At 38.4% G+C, this 21,047-nt stretch overlaps 1 protein-coding gene across 7 annotated transcripts in view; it reads right to left on the reverse strand.

Annotated features, from left to right (window-relative positions):
* The window catches only part of VPS13B (vacuolar protein sorting 13 homolog B), a 483,190-nt gene that overhangs the window by 205,744 nt on the left and 256,399 nt on the right, over positions 1 to 21,047 (reverse strand). For all 7 annotated transcript variants that reach the window (XM_087749030.1, XM_087749012.1, XM_087749022.1 and 4 more), the window contains 2 exons: positions 17,029 to 17,235; positions 544 to 715 (listed from right to left, as the gene is read on the reverse strand). In XM_087749030.1, coding sequence (XP_087605156.1) covers positions 544 to 715; positions 17,029 to 17,235 — 379 coding nt within the window. The remainder of the gene's footprint in view (positions 1 to 543; positions 716 to 17,028; positions 17,236 to 21,047) is intronic.

Below are 21,047 nucleotides of genomic sequence, written 5' to 3' on the forward strand. Positions count from 1 at the left end.
TAATCCAACTTTAATCTCAAAGAAAAAAAGAGAAGCTGTTTGCCACACATATTTCTCTTTTCAACACAGAAGTCGAAACTTCTACATTGAACTCCATATTAAAGTTCCTATGACTTTAAGGATTATACTATGATAATTACATTAAATTTAAATTTGAAATTATTAATACAAAACTACATGTCTATACATGGACATACACAAACCATGCTTACTAACTCATACGAAAATGAAACGTGATTGCTTCTAAGGCAATAAACGCAGCACCTTATTAAGTAAAACAACCAACTTACTTCCGATTTAATATAATCATCTTTCCACGGGTGGGGGGGGGAAGAAGTTTATGCCAAAGAACAATACTGAATTCTGATTCCATGCACTAACCTAACTACAGCTTGTCACTCTAGTTTAAAATATAGATCCAACCCGTTATTTCTGCATTACAGTATTTAATATTGTCAATAAATGCTCTGAATAGCTAATACTGTTCTGTAAAATAATGTATGGAATTTAAAATAGTATATTAGGGGAAAAAATGCTGAATACCTGTGCCATTATTTCTAGGATCAGGAGCAAACAATTTAATAGTAATTTTTGGCAACATCCACTGCATCCATAGGCTGACACGTCCACTTGAAACTCCAATATTACTTGTCGTTTGTTCCAATGTAATGGAGTCTGAGAACGGAGAATCATCACCACCCTGAAGAGAATCACCCTATGAAACAGATATAATAGCTGAGGAAAAAAAAAGTATTGCTTTTCACCACTCCTCTTTTTTCTTCTGTCTAGACTGATGTAGATGCCCAAACTATATAAATACAGAATCACTGACAGTATATTTGAATTAAGCCATTTTTTAACATCAGGAAAAAAATAAACCAAAATATACTCCTCTTTTCTTAGGTAGAGAGACTTTGGCAAAGATTATATGGTAAAACTGTAAGGTTCCATGACTTGGTTCCACTTGGCATAGCGAACCTTCCTTATTAACTCTACACTAATGCAGTACTATCATCAATGAAAAAACACAGGCTGACAGGAATTTTCTGAGATGCAATGGGAAAGAGGATAAGCAGGCTTGTGCATATCTGAAAGGCAAAGGAAGAAAGAGTTGTTGGAGGTGCCAAATGAAGAGCCATCCAGTACGGCTGTAACACTTCTATACTACATACACACTGGTTTTGGGGTGGGTTTTTTCCCCTTCTTCTATGTGCTTCCCTTTAACTGCTTGGGAAAATGATTTCACAAAATAACAGCTTTTTGTAAGAATCAGAAACATTTTAGTTGCCAGTTTTAAAATATTTCTGTTATTTAAAAAAGGTGATTGTCACTTGCGATATTCTTAAATATATGATATGTTGACAAATGAGCTTGTAGAAGCTTCTGTGCCATCAATAATCTCCATTCATTCCCTAAAACATTAAGGGCTCAACAAAGAAGACACAAAGGTTCATGTTTTTAGGAGAAGAACATGACAAATTAAAGCTATACTGAAAATCCTGTTACGAGGGCTTATCAGAGCCCTGCAGGCATGTTCAGATAATTCTTGATGGCACGAGTGAAATATTTACCAGCCATAGGACTTCATCCTGTTCCGTTGCTGGAACTTACTGCCTCCAAATAGGAAAGGAAAGATGCAAACATGTAATTGCTCATCAGCTCCTAGTATTTACAGCCTATTAAACTGAATGTAATGGATACATTAGTCACTAACATCAACCAGAAACCACTAAAAATCCACCAGCATCTTCACTTGCAACTCCAAGTGTTGCAAGTTTTCTTCATTATTCAAGCACAAAATGAAAGGAACAGGGTATTGTCACTTTGATCCATTAAGACCAATAAACACCCAAAGTCTTAATTTTCAAAGAAGGTTTTGGGTTATTAGGAATTGTAAATTATGATGAACAACTTGTTTGGGAATTTTGAGATTTATCCTAGCCGAGATGATTTATACGAAAGACACCCTGGAATCAGACCTACACAGAAAGCACTGCAGTTTGACTGAATCCATTTTAACCTGTCAGGCAAGAAATGACAATGCACTCATTTCAGCTTGAAATGTCCCAAAAAAACTTACTTTCAGTAGCAAAATTAAAATTTGACAATACTTGACTCATTCTTCAGTACAAGACTGGAGAATGTGAGTATGGAAGTTTGTTAGTCATCTGTTTTCTGGATGAGTAGAACTTATCCCAAACCTAATGACATAGCTGATATGGAAGCATTTATGTCGATAAATCACATTTTCAACCAACTCAGGCCTACAGTTTAATTATAGGATTTCTATCTTGTATGCATGTTCTCTTATCATCAACCTAACCATAAGAGAAGACAGGAAGGTAGGTCAAAATCTTACAGAAGTTTTGCACACAATCCATTAGGGCTTTGGGCTAGCTGATATACACCAAATGGAGCAGGTGACATTGTGCTTTTAGAATTTATTGCGTAATGAAGAATGTGATTACCTTTACCACTTTCTTTTTCAGATAAACACTGAAAGGCAGCTTCTGCTTCATGCTTGCAGCTCTATGTCACTCAAATTAAGATATTTTATTTGTTTCTTTTTTGTCCCAGCAAAACTCTTAAGATTACACAGAAACAGAAAAGATACTTTATCTGTGTGTAGTAACCTTTACTCTTGAAAAACTCAGTGATACCTACTATAATTGGTAAGAACCCATCCACGCTGTCAACAGCTGACACAGAGAACTTATCACTCCAGATATTCATTCATAGGAGGAAGGGAGAGCTTGTGCAACTAACATATGTTACTGGAAAATAATACCTAAACGTGAGACTACAAGATCTGGACCAGTTCAACAGACGTAACATGAAGTGCTGAAATGACAAGATTCAATTCACCTTCAATTGTCTATGGCGATAGTGGCTTTGCATTAATCAAAATGCATAAAAGAAAACAGGTATGTTTCTATTTATTTTTATATGTATTATATAAAGCATTATTGCTTACAGTTCTGAAGAGACTACTGGTAGAGCCACAGGTGACCAGCTTTTGAAAAACTGTTAGACTAGAGGTGCAGAAAGTTAGCTGCTATTAATATGAGGTTTCTTAGTGGAGTATGTATACATTTGAACCTCCTCATCTCACTTTTTAAAACAAATCAAAGGAAAAAAAGTCAGGCCATAGCTCAAGTAAGAAAACCTTCAGGCTAAGAACTGATAGAGGGAGATGGTATATAGCACTGTAATGCTCATTCCATGGCAAAATTACACAATTTGGAAAGAAAAGAAATATCCTACTCTCATCAATTAAGTTTTAAGAAAAATCAGTGTTATTTCCATAACATTATATATAACTATAAATTTGTGCAATTTCTTAAAATATCATCATTGCTAGATTCAGAAACAAACTGCAACATGTGTTTTATGGATTGAGAAATTAGATTTTGCTTTATGAAATGTTATTCAAATGACAGTAGGCTTTTGCTCTTCAGATACCATTTGTGAAGAGAAAAACAAAGAAATATGAGTCCAGTTCTAACTTTACCACGATTCAAGACTATTAATCCATCTAATGGTGTCTTTTCATTATAATGTAACTAGCTAGTACGTAATTCAGGTATGTGCAAAACTGTCTATGTACAAATCTGTGTTGATTGTGTTAAAGAAATATGTTAAAAAAAAAACAAAAACAAAAAACAAAAAACAAGGCATCACAGAAAAAAGATACCCTGGCAGTTATTTGAATTAAAGCTGCTGTCTCTAAAAATTAAGTAGTTCAACTTTGTAAATCTCTAGGATTAGAGATTCGTGCTATCATTACTAATCATCAGTGGCTGATGAACAGCAAATAAAAAAAATGCCTGTTTTTTGCAAAAGAGTTCATGATGAAGAAAACATTCTCTATGAGAAGTGTTTCATTACTGTACAGAAAGCAAGTGCTGCTATAATGGGGAAGATTTTCTTAAATATTGGTCATAATGTGTCAGGGAACCATGGATATGGCATTAGGTGACAGCGTACAAGTCAGACTACAAAAACATATTACTCACTGGATTTGTGAATGCCATGTAGGAATGAGATCACAGAGCATGAAAGACAGACAATGGAGAGTTCCAACCCATAGGAAAACCAAGTAGCTCACCTTCAAGAGAACTAACAAAAGGGTAAGAAAAACACATAATATTGACAATACTAACCTCTGAAAAGGTGCACTCTATGCTAGCATCTTAAATATGAAAAGGCAAATAGGGTAATAAATTGGAATGCATATTCCAATGCATATTCATTGTCCTATGACAGTTTTTGTCCATGATATCTTTATTCTACATAAATCTTCTAGATGCCTGCTATAAAATGCTTGATCACTTATTAATGGTCAGATTGGTAGAGAGAGAATATAAATGAATGAATGAACAAACACACACAGAGCTGGAGGCAGCAAAGACGTGCAGAAACAAACTGAAGAAAACTAACACCTATGCCTTGGTCTGAATGAAGTTTTTGCTCTGTGAAAAAAGCAGTACTTAGAGGCCTATCAATTAAATGTGTGGTCCTCATGGAGTCCCTAAAGGCAGAAGTGGTGCAATTAGCCCAGAAACTAAGACAAGAGAAATGCTGCGCTCTCTATATAAGACAGACATGTACAGACTGGTCTGAAGTAGCTGGACAAGGACCAGAAGGGTATGAGCAAGATTAACCAGAAAGAGTGAAAGAACACTTGTCTGTATATGTATATATTTATTTGCATGTGTGGTGGATGGAGCGGGAGCTGTAATAATGGGAGCTGAGGAAATGAATTTGGGAAAGAAGATTCTGAATGTACTTACAGAAGACAAGTTACAGAAACAAGGGATGAATGGATGAGTCCATTGGTGAGAGAGCTAGTAACAGAGCACAGAAGAGAACAAGCAGAAAATCAGAGTTAAAGGAGGAGAAAGGAGAAGGAGATTCATCTGGTTCCCTTCAAACAGACCTCCCAGAGGGAAATTTCCCATACCATTTTATCCATCAATTTTTATAACACCTACTCTCTTTTAGAATCCTTTCTTCCCTGAAATGTTCTTAACCATCAACAAGTTGTCAGTGTTTTAAATTAGTAACAACTAGCTTATAAACAAAATGGCACAAAGGACCTACTCAAGGATACTTTTTTAATAAAAACTTCAGCCTTCTCTCCCTTCCCACTTCCCTCCCTGTCCTTTCTCTTTTGAGCATTTCTTCTCCATTACGTTCTCAATGAGCAAACTTCCTTACACAAAACCACCTGAAATCCCTCTCCAAGCCATGGACTTAACATGACCCTCTTGCTTTTATAATTTATTCACTCTTCCTTCTTCCATTTTTCTCTTACATTGTCTGCAAATTTAGATTATTAAATGTAACAGGGCCTGTCTCCTGCTGTGTATCTAATAATATTTAATGTCTGCCACAGTACATGTAATTGGAGAAACCTCAGATAGCTCATTTCACTAAGATGCATCCAACTCCAAAGCAAGTGTGGCACAGTGGACATATGGCACCCAACAAGATGAAAAAATAAAGATGTAGTAGAACCTGCTAAACAACACGTTTGGGGCAGAGGTTAACTCCTTTCTGCCAAACTGTGACTCATATTTCCTATTTGCTTCCCCAGTAAAATCCTTTCTGCCTCTTGCCAGACCTTTTTGTCCAAAGACTTCTATCTGAGCACTGTTTACTAACCATGCCTTTGCAATACATTTCCTACCGTCTTCACAAAGAACTCTACGCTCTCCAGTGCCACTTAACTGTCCTACAAGACATCTACTTCTGTGTTGCTGTCAGTGCTATCTTTTCAGCACTGCGAGCAAAACTCAGTTCTGTTTCTTCAAGGATGCCAGTGCCTGCCCTTGCAATGGAAAAGTATAGGGAAGGAATGAAAACTAGGAAATAAGCCTTGGAAAGTGTCAGGCCTGGAAATCCCCCAGCAACTGAAAGGATGTAGGTAGAGCAGCCACTTCTCCAGTACTAATCAATGTTAGTCCTTTTGCTTCTCCGGACACGGCAGGCTCCATTGATAGGACAGTGGCATAAGCCAGGATGCAACAACCACCCAGACATTTTGCCATCCTCTGACTATCCCTGTCCACCCTCTTCAAAAACTAGCCTGCCTCCCCTCCAACTATCTACTCTGCCTGCTTGTAAAGCTATAAAAAGCAGGAGCAAAAATGTATCCTTCCAGAGGTGGAAAGAATCCTCTCCCTTCTCAATGAGTCATTATTTGCAAAGTCCTCATTCTGACATCAGAGAAGCCTCATCCTATTTCATGACTTGCAATTTCATGCCATCAGCACGGCATCAGTTCTGAGCCTTTCAATTTCTGCCAGTAAATTCCTTTCTTCTTGTTGTTCCTTTTGTATAACTCATCCAAACAGTTCTTTGACACTCTGCCTTCCAGTAACTTCCCACACCTTCATAATTTGCCTTTGAATGATACCCCTAAAAGATGATGCTTCTGTGTGGGAGTTTTGTTGTGTCTGGGATGGCTGTTCTCATCAAACCTCACATGCTCTAGAGATGTTGGAGTCAACAGTACTTTGGAATGGGGGGATCCCTTCAGCAGGGTGACTCTGAAGGAAGGAGCCAGCCAAGGGCAATTTCCCTTAGCTGAGATCCTCAGATGAATTTCACAGGGTATCAAGGAATGGAAACCAATTAAAGGTTAAGGAAAGAGAGAAAGAATACTTATTTAAACCTGAGAATATGTTTGTTTACAGATCAAGTCAAAGTTCAAGCCAACGTTGATGTTCTGTGGACTGATTTGCTGCTCTCCATTCTTTTCATTCTATAAAAAGTTTTGTTGGTTTTTTTTTTAGAGCTGCAGACTTTTTTAAGTTCTTTTTGTACTGTAGGCACACTTAATTTGCCAAACTGTAACTTACAAACTGTGATGGAGAGGGTGGGAATGAGAGACCATCTCCTCCCCACCCTCCAGGCACACCCTCACTCTACCACTGGACATGTTCCAAAATGCTTTTTGTATGAAAATCAACTTTGTTCTAAAATTTTGGCAAGTCTCTACATTTCTGTACATTAAAAAAGAAGAAAATAATAGTAAATTAAACTTAAAGGGGTACAGTTAACAGCAAATATGTACTGTCACTGCAAGTTTTGAATTTTATAATTGGGTTCTTTTATTTTCGTAATTTAATATGTTCAGATGCTTCATGCATTTTGTTGACTTTTTTTCCACAGAGAGCTGTTTTTGTTTAGTAGTTTAAGTACATAGATAACTTTGGTCTGTAGAAAACTGAGGCTATCATTTTCCCACACTTTTCTTTAAGCTTATTTTTCTGAAAATATTAAATGATGTACTATGCCTCTCAGAGAATCAGCCGGTTGATAATTTTGGCACGAGGTTACTTACAACAGTATTTGTGAGATTCTTGAAGAAATGCATTTATCTAGCATAAACCCAGACATATATAAAAAGCAAATTAACACAGGAATGCGCAATCAAATTTAAAAGCAGCAAACCCTGAATTTTAGGGAATGTGGTGCCTACCAGCTTCCAAGCCTATTATATCTATGAAGTTTACAAAAAAACAGAGTTACAAGTGCAGGCCCAGATACATCATTAGAAACTGCTTCCTCCTTTTCTAAATACATAATGGAATAGGCCATATATCTGATATGCTGTAACGAAAAAGTACACAGGTGAGGAAAAGAGGCCAAGGTCCTCACAGTTACCGTTACTATTGCTGGAGCTAAGCTTTCGCTGGCATCATTCCAATGTTGTTTGTGCTTATGCCTGTCTGATTTGCAGGTGTTTCTCATGCTTTAATTTCTGTAGCATGTGAGGTGGCTTTATTAAATCCTATTCAAATTGCGTAGCACACAATTGCGTAGCTGTAGAACAAAACTTCATTTAGTCAATGCACAAGTAAGGCCTACGCAGGCGTGTGTTTCTGGAAGTGAACTTGAAAAAGAAAACGGGTCCTTGAATTTCTAGGAATCAAATGGAGAATGTCTATGTAAATCAATGTTATCAGTAATAAAGGAATTGTGAACCTCTGGACACAGCCAGAGGTAGAGTAAGTTGAGGGTCAGGCACCTGGACCTGCAATTGCCAGGGTTTGGAACTTGTTCTACCACAGGGCCTGCAAGCCCTAACCAGGGCCTCAGCTCACTTCTGCTTAGCTTTGCACTGCAATTCTGTACTCGGGCTACTGCATTCCCATCTGGTATTCCAGGCCGCTTGTGTGTACTACCACTTGGACTAGCTAGCTTAACAGTATAGCTAAAACTGCATTAAGCTAAGGCTTTCAGTGATAACCTCTTCTGTTTGCAGCTCTGCCAGCTGCAGAGCTTATCACCAGACATCCCCAGCTGCTCAACACCGCAGCCCTGTCAGAGGTTACTGGGTTACTGCCTCCGCCCATCCCCTACTTCAACAGCTCAATGTGAACATACTATCTAATTTTTTCTGCCATTCAAACCTACATAAACAGTTGAATTGGCCCATTCTCTTTCTCAGTGGCAGAAGCACTGCAGATGCTCCTCTGAAGGCAGACTCTGCTATATGGCTGTCCTCTGGGAGGTGAAAAATGAAGAGATTGCATTTCTCCTTAGCCTTCTGTTAATGGTACTGTAACCAGAACCATTGGGCAGAGTCACAGGGACTAAAAAAGCTGACGGTCTGCAGTAGCTGATGTCTGTCTTTTTTTTTTTTTTTTTTTTTTTTTTTTTAAATAAGCTCAAATTCTTCGGAATTTTTGCAGTGAAAAACTAAGAAACTGAAATGCGAAGAGAGACTGTGCTCTTGCTTCTCATGCAGTTTCAATTTTCATTTTGGATTTTCAGCACCCAGCATGGTATTGTTAAATATGTTTATGCAGTAATTTTCTGCTCTGTTTCCAGATCTACAGAAAAATCAAGCCAGAGTCAGAAACCCTGAACTATTTTCCCACAACTTCTCATGCCAAGTCCTAAAATATACAATTTAATTCTTTCACCAATTGTTGCAAATTGACCAATATACTGAGTTTATTTTCTTAGCAGAATTTATCTTTGTTCATCAGGAAGATCCAAACATATGAGGCCTTCATCCTTGGCCTGCCTAAAGCTCGGGGATGATCACAGTTTGGCCACACTACTGCTATGCCTTATCAAAATAACTTCTGCGTTCTTGCTTAATCACTGAGTTTCCCCAAGGACTAAACACTTCTACCACTGTTTGTACTTAAGTAAACAGTAACAAGTGGCCTGTTGTAGTCTGTACTACCTTTGCTTTTGGTGTTCCAAAGGAGGGATGGTAAAAATGATTAACTGTTTCCAGCCCTCCAATACTTAAGCCTCTCACTCATGTTTCCCTGTCTTATTACCACCCAGACTAAAATTCAGTAAGCTAGGTAGCTTTATCCACATAGGACTGTGGTGCTCACTTTCAACTTGTCAGCATGAAAAGAATTACACACAGCTAAAAATATAAATCATCCACAGATCATATAAACAAATTACTTCTTTTGCTGTTTAATATAAACAGTTGTGAGAGTTTGCTTTCTTCCGATTCATTTATAGCAAGGCCATTGCAGCTGAAAGAAGCTTTAAAAATAATCATTTGTCTCCCACAGAACAAAATAACACATTAACTGCAAAATCTCTAAACTTAAAAAAAAACGTACCTATCACAGCAAAGTATTTTTGTTCGACAGACTTCAAGATTTAAAAATATAGGAACATATAAACAAAGTACAGACTCTGATAAAATGCAAACTTCTGGAAAATCTCCCTAAGTCAAATCTGTAGAAACACATATTATTGTTTAGTTACTCTATATACTACATTGCTACTTATCAGTAATAATGACTGTAAAATACATAGCTGCAAGGTGAAATTGTGGCTGTTGCACTCTATTTTTATATATTACGTCCTCCATTTCCTTCATTAAAGACATTACTGCTACAATACTCTGAAAACAAGCTATAATTTACAAATATGGGATGGCATAGTCCAAATCAAACAACATGTACCTAGCCTTGGTCCCACTGACTTCTTTGCAAGTAGCATTAGGCCAATCTTAAGTACCTTCAAATTTCTAAAGACCAAAATATGCATAAGTAATCAATACTACCATTTTAGAGAAAATAAAGACATTAAGTACACAGTATTTAAAAGAGATTAAAATAAAAGTATTTTTCTATTTCTCCGAGCATTTGCAAGTCGTTTTCAGACCTGTTAGTATCAAGACAGCAGTCAAGCAAAGTTTTGTTGGTGTTAGGTCTCCTGGCCAGTGAGTGCCTGCGCTATAACTGTTTCATCTGCTTTTATTGCTCCTTTGATGGAATCCAGACTGTGTGGGAAGGGAAAGGAGCGGTCCAGTTCCAACCAGCAGCAAAACCACAGAGAGGGATAAATCAGACCCAGGAAAATGGTGGAATGCTGCTCCAGTCTTCTCAGCTGCCTCTACCTTCCCTTTCCCCTCTACCATTCACTGAAAGCATGTGTTTTTCAGTCATCCTCTGCTTCCACGCAGTATCACTTATTCTCAGCTGGTTAATTTTCCTGACAGTTCCTACAACCGCCATGTCCGTAAGGTACTGAAGATAACTTTTGCCTTCCTGTCTCCAAACACCACCAATCCCTCCCCATGGCTCAGACTTTCTATACCAGTCTCCAAAGAGTACTTGGAGAACACCACGACACATGAAGCCCACAAGCATTAGGTTACTCTGACATCCTCCACCCCACTTCTACATTTTTTGAAATTAAAATTACTTCTTCAGAAGGCACCTGGAAAAATATTCACCCCTCAACTGTACCTTGGTGCAAGACAATGCAATTGGGTTTTAAAATACTTGTTTGGACTAGTTAGGCTCTCGTGAACAAACAGGGTCTCCAGATTAAAAGTCCTATGTGTAAGACAGATGTTATATACAATGATCCATACTTGGATAGACTGTGGAGGACTATGTCTTCACACCACACTCAGAAGAAAAACTTGGCCTCATTGAAAATACTATGGTATAACAGACTGCCATCTGCAGCCCATTAGGCAATTTGACAGGTAGAACTAGCTGCTGTAATTCACAGGAGACAAAACAATAAAAAAAAAAATATCTGTCTACATTTCTTGCCTACAAGGCCTGTCGACTTATTTTGCCTGCTTTTGGGGCAGAGGAATAGCTGTACAGATGCCACCTGGATGCACCCCTGCATCTATAGTGGGGTTCAGTGCATATCTGAACATACTAAGGAGGTCATTTTTCTTCAAATAAAGTCTATGTTAGATGGACTATAACTGAGGCACTCAGCAGACTGAAGTAGTTCAAAGTAGCAACTGGAGACAGCAGAACTGACCAGATTCTCTCTCTCATCTTCACACCCTACCCTCTTCAAATAAAGGAAAAGCACAATTTCATGATCACACTGTCCACAGCTAAGTGTGGTGATAGCACTTAAGTTAGCAAAAGGAAACAAGGGAAACTAAGTGATTAACTACTCTCAAAGGACAAACAGCTTTCACTGTGAAAAAGAAGAAGGGAGAACATTCCTTAGCTAATTTTTCAATACATGTATCTTTAAATTCTCAGCAATCCTTACCTCAAAGAAGAGGACAGCAACCATGTCATTATAATGAAAACCTAGCTTGTACTTTGATACTATGAAATATGTTGAATAAGTTCAGAGACAGCCACCAACCGCAGAAGAGAATGTGTTATGGAGATACTGCCAACCATTATGTTACAAAATATGTTACAGGGAGAATCTCCATCCTTTGTTGGATGCAAAGGGAAACATTGCCACGAAGGATGAGGAGAAGGCTGAGGTACTTAATGCCTTCTTTGCCTCAGTCTTTAACAGTCAGACTGGTCATCCTCAGGGTTTTCAGGCCCCTGAGCTGGGAGATGGAGATAGGATGCAGAATGAAGCCCCAGCTGTCAAAGAGGTGGCAGTCACCAACCTGCTCATCCACCTGGATGCTCACAAGTCCATGGGGCCAGAAGGGATCCACCTGAGGATACTGAGGGAGCTGGCAGAGGAGCTTGCCAAGCCACTCTCCATCATTTATCAGCAGCCCCGGTCAAACGGGGAGGTCTCAGATGACTGGAAGCTAGCAAACGTGACGCCCCTCTACAAGAAGGGTCGGAAGGAGGATCCGGGGAACTACAGGCCTGTCAGCCTGACCTCAGTGCTGGGGAAGGTCATGGAACATGATCATCTTGAGTGCCATTACGCAGCACATGCGGGACAACCGGGGGATCAGGCTCAGCCAGCGTGGGTTTATGAAAGGGAGGTCCTGCTTCACTAACCTGGTCTCCTTCTATGACAAGGTGACCTGCTTAGTGGATGAGGGGAAGGCTGTGGATGTTGTCTACCTGCACTTTAGTAAGGCCTTTGACACTGTCCCCCACAGCATTCTCCTGGAGAAGCTGGCTGCTCACGGCTTGGATAAGTGCACTCTATGCTGGATTAAAAACTGGCTGGATGGCCAAGCCCAGAGAGTGGTGGTGAATGGAGCCAAATCCAGTTGGCAGCTGGTCACGAGTGGTGTTCCCCAGGGCTCAGTGTTGGGGCCGGTCCTGGTCAACATCTTCAGTGATGATTTGGATGAGGGGATTGAGTGCACCCTCATTAAGTTTGCAGATGACACCAAGTTGGGTGGAAGTGTCAATCTGCTCGAGGGTAGGAAGGCCCTGCAGAGGGACCTGGACAGGCTGGACCGATGGGCCGGGGCCAACTGTATGAGGTTCAACAAGGCTCAGTGCCGGGTCCTGCACTTGCATCACAACAACCCCACGCAACGCTACAGGCTGGGGGAGGAGTGGCTGGAGAGCTGTCTGGAGGAAAAGGACCTGGGGGTGTTGGTTGACAGCCGCCTGAACATGAGCCAGCAGTGTGCTCAGGTGGCCAAGAGGGCCAATGGCATCCTGGCTTGTATCAGGAATAGTGTGGCCAGCAGGACCAGGGAGGTGATTGTGCCCCTGTACTCGGCACTGGTGAGGCCGCACCTTGAGTACTGTGTTCAGTTTTGGGCCCCTCGCTACCAGAAGGACATCGAGGTGCTGGAGCGTGTCCAGAGAAGGGCAACGAAGTTGGTGAAGGGTCTAGAGCACAAGTCTTATGAGGAGAGGCTGAGGGAGCTGGGGTTGTTTAGTCTGGAGAAGAGGAGGCTGAGGGGAGACCTGATTGCTCTCTACAACTACCTCAAAGGAGGTTGTAGTGAGGTGGGGATTGGTCTCTTCTCCCAAGTAATAAGTGATAGGACAAGAGGAAACGTCCTCAAGCTGCGCCAGGGGAGGTTTAGGCTGGATATTAGGAAAAACTTCACCGAAAGGATAGTCAGGCATTGGAACAGGCTGCCCAGGGAAGTGGTTAAGTCTCCCCTGAGTCTACCCGTTAAAAGACGTGTAGATGTGGTGCTTGAGGACATGTTTTAGTGGTGGAATTGGCAGTGATAGGTTAATGGTTGGACTTGATGATCTTAAGGGTCTTTTCCAACCTAAACGATTCTATGATTCTATGATTCTAAATTATTTAATTTGTATTGTCTAAAATAGTCTATTAGAAATGTGAGAAGAAAATATGGTTCCTTTTATTGTTTCTCACTGGTTGGCCAAGTGTGATTCTCCTACCTCTTTCCCTTTCCCACCCCCAACAGTACTACAGAACTCACAAACAACAGGACTGTGCACAGTCTCAGGAACAGTGTTCTTAGCTACTTTACATGTGCTGATCTGCAAAAGTTCATTGTATAGCTTCAAAACACTTTGAGATTTATTTTTACTGATGGCCACCAAAAGATAAAAAAGAAAAATAATTCAGGTAATGTGATGACTACGTTGATTTAAAACGGTGGTAGAGTGCTTAAGATCATTTTCCCTATGGCTTAATAAAAATCTGTTTGGAAAATGTTGTTGACATCATCTAGAATGCATTAACTTGGTCATCCTACTACCAACTGTTAGCTTGACATAAAATTAGTCCTAAGGGTGAAGGGATAATTGGTTTTTTGAGGTTTGTTTTGTTTTAAACCTCAGTCTTTAAATACAAGAAAGCACTAGGTCAAGATAACCTTTGAAGTTACATCCCATAACAACCAAATCATTTAGAAGAATCCTCCACTGGCTATCCATTCTTTTTCACCTTACAGTACCACTAACTTTTTTCAAGAAATCACAAGACTGATATCAAAGGTGGTCTTCAATTATAAACCTTGACTCACAAATTCATAAAAACGATAGTACCCACAAACTCAAAAACAGCATTTTTGTAGCTACTAGTCTTATAGGAATCTAAACTCTGGCTTGACTTCCCATGACAAAGATTCTCTCTAAGTCTTTTTTTTCATCCACAGTAATTCAAAACCTTCACCTTTCTCTTTTTTTACTGTTAATTAAAACCCTTGTACACACTACATACTTTTTTTATTTTAATCACCTCAATACACCTAATATTCTCACCCAGTTCATCAGAAATGGACTAAGATTTTCTTCAGCTGCTAAGCAAAAAATATTACCCTCCTATTTGAACAACTCCGTGAATCTTTTCCTGACAATATAAAAATTAGCCTTCTAATTCTCATTTTCAGTTTCTGACAAAGAACTTCTTACAATCTCAAGTATCTGAGAGAAATATGTTCTCCCACCTCACTGTCTCCATTAAACAAATAACACCTGCCTCAGTGTGCTTTTCCATCTGTGCACTTACATATCCCTTGTGCTGGCTCTTTCTTCTGGACTGCCTTCATACCCCAGCCACAGACAGAAGACCTTGGGCTGAGAGCTCTGAATGGAGATGATGGACAGGAGCTCTATTCCTCAGTCTTTCAGTCATATCAACTATGGCTTCATGCAAACGTTTTCTCCTGTTTGTACCTTTCTTTCCTCTTCCATATCTTTAATAATATCCTCAGAGCATGGTCAATTTTTAAATTTATTTATTCCGCCTAAGGACAATGATATATTCCTTTCAAAGCAGTTTTCAAATCTCAGTTGTAAAGTGCTATGTCAACTCTAAGTCCCCTATTGTGCAAAAAATCCAAGATCAATGCCATGTGTTTTAATAGAACTTTCTATTCTAACAAGATTGAAATTATGGTCTTAGCTTCAGAGTGGCAAAGACTGAACACAAATTCTAACATTGTCCTTTGTCGGCTAATTCACCAAACTTCATTTAGATCAGTAGAAATTTTATTTAGCTAGTGCGTAACATTTGTTGAGAACAGGAAGAAAATTAAATAAATGATGAACAACATTTTGCAAAGGGGTAGGATATGATGCTGAACTTGGACCCATATTACCAAAATAATCTTGGTAACATATGGATTAAAACAATTACTGAATCAGTTTCACGTAATACTCCAAGTACAGCATGTACTCCAAATACTGCTGTCTATATAGAGGGTCCAAAACAAATTGTTATTTATAAAGCTGATGGTTTCTGATTTTAGTAAGAAAGGGATTTGATGTGAGTAGGTGAAAAAAATACTATTTTTGTGACCATATTGTTTTCTTACTAGTATTGCTCACCTTCAATTCTGTATCCATGGCAAAATTTTTCACAATTGAGATCACACACACATAGAAATACACCAAACCCAAGACTATTCAAATAATCTAGAAACATTTTAGTGAAACAACTTAAGAACTGAAACTCTAGCTCAAACACCTTTTAATGACAGTTACGTGCGTGTGTGTGTGTGTGTGTGATGCATATAAAAAGTAAACACTAGCAATCACCATTTCATTTTCTCCAAACTCGGGAATTAATATAAATCATACATAGGGTTAAAGCAATCCTGGCCAAATGTTGTTGAATATGTAATTGCACTCAGCATTCAAACTGCTGCGTATTTGCCTGTGTTCCAGGACTGTTCTATGAGGTGCCCCCAAAATTCCTGTGTTTATCCTGAGAATGAAACCCAGTCTCTCAGAACAGTCTCCCTGCATTCTAATAGCCTTACGTTACGAATGAATCATTGCATACTTATGATATACCATCGGTATACCTTCAACTCATCTTCCGCATTTTTGGCTCTCTCTTGGAGCACAAACAAGGCCAGCTCGTTATTCTAACTAGTAAGCCTGACAGGGCCCTAAGAAAATCACAAATATTAGGCCTGTTCAGTTGCACAGCCTCCTGTGACCACCCATTCTACTGTATCAGCTACCTGGTGACTCACAGCTAATGATACTCTCGTGGATGAAGTTTAACACTGTATTCATGCTGATAAAAGAATTCGCCTTCTTTCCTCAGTATGGCAGAAAAGCAGAGCTCCTTCCCATGCCTCAAAATAATATTCTACAGTCTTAGGCACACACAGAGATTAAGATCAGGTACGAAATTGCTCCAGGCAGTTACACAGTGCTGTAAATTAAGGAAGTAGAAATACATAAAATCAAGTGTCCCATCTTTCTTATATTTGAAGATGCATACCCAAATCCTCGTCTGACTGAGTTACAAAAGCACTCCTGAGACATGGGGCAGCTGGGAGAGGGGAAGGAACTGAGCTGCAGTAATTCATAAATGGAGGGTAACAATGGCTGGATGGGCCTGGGGTGAGGGCACAGCTGGGTGACCTGCAACGCCAGCCCTGGGAGCCTTCACTGCCCCCGGACCTCTCCAGGTTGCCAATACAGTCTACACGCAGCAGCTCTCCACTGACTCGGGCATCATAGTAACTGGTTTCAACATGACAAGCTGGCTGCTGAAGCTACTTGGAATGACTCACAAAGAGCACAGGTATCACAGGTACTTCCCAAACACCAGTTACTATCCTAGTAATTCTGGACTTGAAAAATGCCTTATGCTTCTTGACCTGAAAACACTAACCATAATTTTCTGACAAGAGTTAATATTCATTCACTTCAAAGAGGAAAAATCCAGACAAATAACAAACATAGGAGCAATACAGTAATTTCTCCCCTCCACCCTTTGTTCCCCACCAAACTGAGTAAGGAAGTATTCTTCATTAGTTTATCAGGGCAAAGCTACTTTCCATAGGGACACTACTGCTCTTTGTGATCCTTCTGATTCTTGCTTGACTGCGCACCACACCTTGTCAGAACTCACACGACACGTTTTTTTTTTAAGAAAGCCTACCTCTGTAGTGGTCCCAATGTCAGCAGATGGGCTATATGTGCTGGTATCTGGTGGAGCAGTACCAATACTACTTTTAACTGGAGAGCTGGGAGGAGCAGGTCCTGTCATGGTTTCAGTATAGACAGAAGACTGATATAGAATTCCTTTCCTCTGAATTTTATTCCAAACTTTACTTGTGATCTCAGTGAGTTCATACAGAAGCTGCACCTAAAAGAAAAAAACCATTTTTTTAAGATGAAACTTTCCTCAATGAGGGGAAAGAAAATCAGAGTCCTCCACTGAGACTTAGAATGTAGTAGAACTGAACTTCTCACCATTTATAATGTTCTGATAAGCAACTACATCACAATTAAAATAATTAACATCAGTTACAGTATAGTGATTTTGATAAAAATAATCTGTGCTTTGTCTAAAAATATAGCACGTAGCTCATAAAAACATAGTCAATAACATGGTCTTGTGAAACTTTTACTAATATCAATTTTAACAATTAAACAAAGGTAATTTATGTTATATTTCATATGTATAGATACTGCCTCCAGAAAAAGACAAATACATAAACTTTATGAAATATTAACAATGCAAGAATTATTCATTTAAATGGTATTAAAATAATGATCCCACACAGCATATGAAGCTGTTCTATGTTTTAGGAAGAATATCCACTATCAAACTCAATAGCCTCCTGGCGTATGTCATTCCAATATTCAGAAACACACTGTTTAACTTGCACGTTGTTTGACTCAGTTCTAAGATATTTACACAAGTTTTTGTAAATAAGCATTAATCATGGAATTTGTATGACAACATACTGCAATACACTGTATAAAACAAGCTCAGAGAAAACTGCAAACAATATATAAGCAGATCCACAGCTGGAAACCATACCCAACTTGCCATTATAAAAAATGGAAATTCTCATATTTATAAGACCTTTAAGCCTCAGGACATATCTACTCTATGAAGCTGGCTTCTTATGTGGGCAGAACAGATGCAGAAAAACACTGTTGTCAATCTACATTTGATATAAAACAGTACTTGATTTTGTGCGTGAGAGTGTGCGATGAAGTTTCAAAGTACATGCTACAGTCCTTTCTTAAGAGGTGAAGTGCTGGAATTTTATAAAAAACTTCTTAATTCATCTTGGATTTTCTTTTGAAGTTTCAAGGCTTACACTGAGCAGGTCTTATACTCTCTTGACAGAATTTTTCCTTAAAGGAGATAAACTTCTCAGTACTTTTTTTGTCTTCATATACAGAGCAATCTACAAACAAACAATAACTCTGGCTGTGGCAAAAAGTTCTTTTAGTTATGCTTTAAAATATTTTGTGTCTGTAGCACTCTGATATGCACTGGCAGCCTTTAAATTACTAATTACAAATTTCTAAGTTTTCCTGAGTCTTTTCCATGTAACCCAGCAAGATCAACTAATAATGTCCATCTGATTGATTGAGTAATATAACATTAACTGGTGTTGACACTCTGCTGGCAAAAGAGTCTCCAGAAAATTAATAGGATACAGGCACGTATCCAAATCATACATGCTTGCAACCTCCCCCCCTCAAAATATGTTTTGGTCAAGAAACCAAAGGATAATTTAAGCTATACTTGTCTTAATGAAGCAGAGCTTCCAGAAATTTAATTGTGCTACTGTTCATAAAGGCACAAAATAACACAAAAGAAGGAATGATGCAACTTCTGTGTTTACATACCTGCTCATACACAAGGTAAAGAGGTTTGTCATCAGATAATCCAACACTGAAGAGCTTAAACCTTATTGGGGTTGCAACAGCCAATCATTAAAGCTAGTAATTACTTACGTTATCAGGGAGATTTTTAAAATTTGCTCAGGCTAGAATCTTTGCAGCCACTCTGAAACAGTGGCTATTTCAAACAGCAGTAGCCATCTCTCTGAACATCGCCAGCAACCAGACAGCCAAGTAGTACGACCCTAATACTCTACCCTGCCGTGAAACCAGAGACAAAACAAGTTCACCAAGAAAAATGGCACACTTGATTACAGGGGGACGATTTTCATGGAGATGTGTAAAAACCAGAAAATACCTAAAAGCCTCACAACAAAGCCTCATTAAAACAAAAAAGAATGCATGTGTCTATATGTAAATAAAATTCAAAAACTTCAGAGAAAGAGCTGAAGTTATGTCTTTGGTTATTTTTAATACACTTTATTTCATTGGTTGTTACTCCTTAAAATGGAAGGATTTCTCTTGTTGGTTGCACTTTTTAAAGTGAGTCATTTTAATATTTTGAAAATCCATTTCTATTTATATTAGAAGAGCTAATGTAACTGTAAGGCTTCTCTCCTTTGTAAGTATTTTTGAGTATAACAGTTAATATATAATAATTATTTTTAGTACGCTCTATTCAAGCGAAGAAAAATGGTACGACAAAAATAGGAATAACTCTGCCAGTGCTTGTTAAGAAAAGTTTCCCTCTCTCACTGCTTCCACTCCCACCCCAGCAAAACCACACATAACTCAGTAAGACCCCACTAACTACTTGGCAAAATCTGTAAAGTTCAATATGTTACAGCATTTTATACTTAAAAAAATAACACATCACTACAAAATTGAAAACTACAACAAAAGGCAATATCCTGGAAATTTTGCACACTGGAAGTATCTATTGACTTTAAAGGGACACAAGCATCAGAACACGGTTTCATATTAAGTCATAATAGTCATATAGTAAAATACTTCACCTTTGCTGCCACTTAACAAATTCACTAAGTATCACCTACTTCAAGGCTGTCATCTATAGACAAAATACAGTCTGTCATTCTAAAGAATCAAATTTCAGTTACTCTCTCTACTGTGAATTTATAACCATCAAATGCTGTTTATGTAATTGTATTTTCCATCTTCTGGTCTTGAACATCTGGTTAAAGAAGACTGATGGGTTTTTTTCTCCTTTTGCGTAAGTAAAGCAGAAAGGACAAGTAAGGCAGATGTAAGGCAGAAAGTACAGGTGAAGAACCTTCACTAAACTCAAATAATTTGTCCACATGCTTTTGGTAATTATAATACTTCAGTAAATTAATAACATCACAGTGTACGAGGACATCCTTTAAGACACATATTTGGTCTGATATTCCACTGTACAACTTCATTTTATCATTTCACTGTATTCATAATACAATTTACATGAAGCTTACAATTTAAATTTTTTAGTGCAAATATTTTCTTACAGCATGCAAAACAAATTATTTGATCATACTTCGGTAGGAAAGCTTGAAAATGTGTTTTACTTCCTCCATTTTTCTTTTTAATTTGCAAGTCAAATTTAGATAAGGCTTCCACTTATAACAACGCCATTGTGCTTATAAATTAATACTATTAATATATTACATATATTAACCATGAGTAATACATTTGGAGACTTAAAAAAAAAATCAGAGTTGGTCAGACAATTTGCTGGAATTTCACTGAGAGTGTACCAATCAAGTGCAGCAAACTATTTTGCTACATGAACATCTCAAAATATTTACCAATTTTCTGAATAGCTGCAGTATCAAGATGAATTTTGTACAGTTCTCTGAAAACTAATATAGAGTAAGGCAGGTTTCCATAGGCTGTGAAATTATTACATATGAATTCATTAAACGTTATGGAAATAGCACAAAGTTGCAAAGTAGAGCTTTCAGAAGTCTTTAAATATAAAATGGAAAATTGTTAGCAAAATCATAATTTTGTCCTTTCCTATTCATACAACAGTGACAACCCTTTATATGTGCAAACACGCCTGTCATACAGCTTTACAAGTCTGAGTAGACCTTGTTGAGGCTGCTCAATTTTAAATTTTAATTTGCCATGTCCAGTGCACAGTGTCACTCTACCAACCCTCCTCCTAGTGAGTGTGAGCCCATCCAGTACAGAAGACAATGGCATGTAGCAAATGAGTCAGAAATAACTTGGATGGAAGGCAGTGAATGGGTCAGGAGACGACACATTGAGGATAAAATAAATATGTAGTTTAAAACACTTGTTTCATTCATAGAA

Source organism: Nipponia nippon, unplaced genomic scaffold, assembly GCF_047370975.1.
Source record: "Nipponia nippon isolate SJK-2023a ecotype South Korea unplaced genomic scaffold, ASM4737097v1 scaffold_1, whole genome shotgun sequence".
In the NCBI taxonomy this organism is placed as follows: domain Eukaryota; kingdom Metazoa; phylum Chordata; class Aves; order Pelecaniformes; family Threskiornithidae; genus Nipponia; species Nipponia nippon.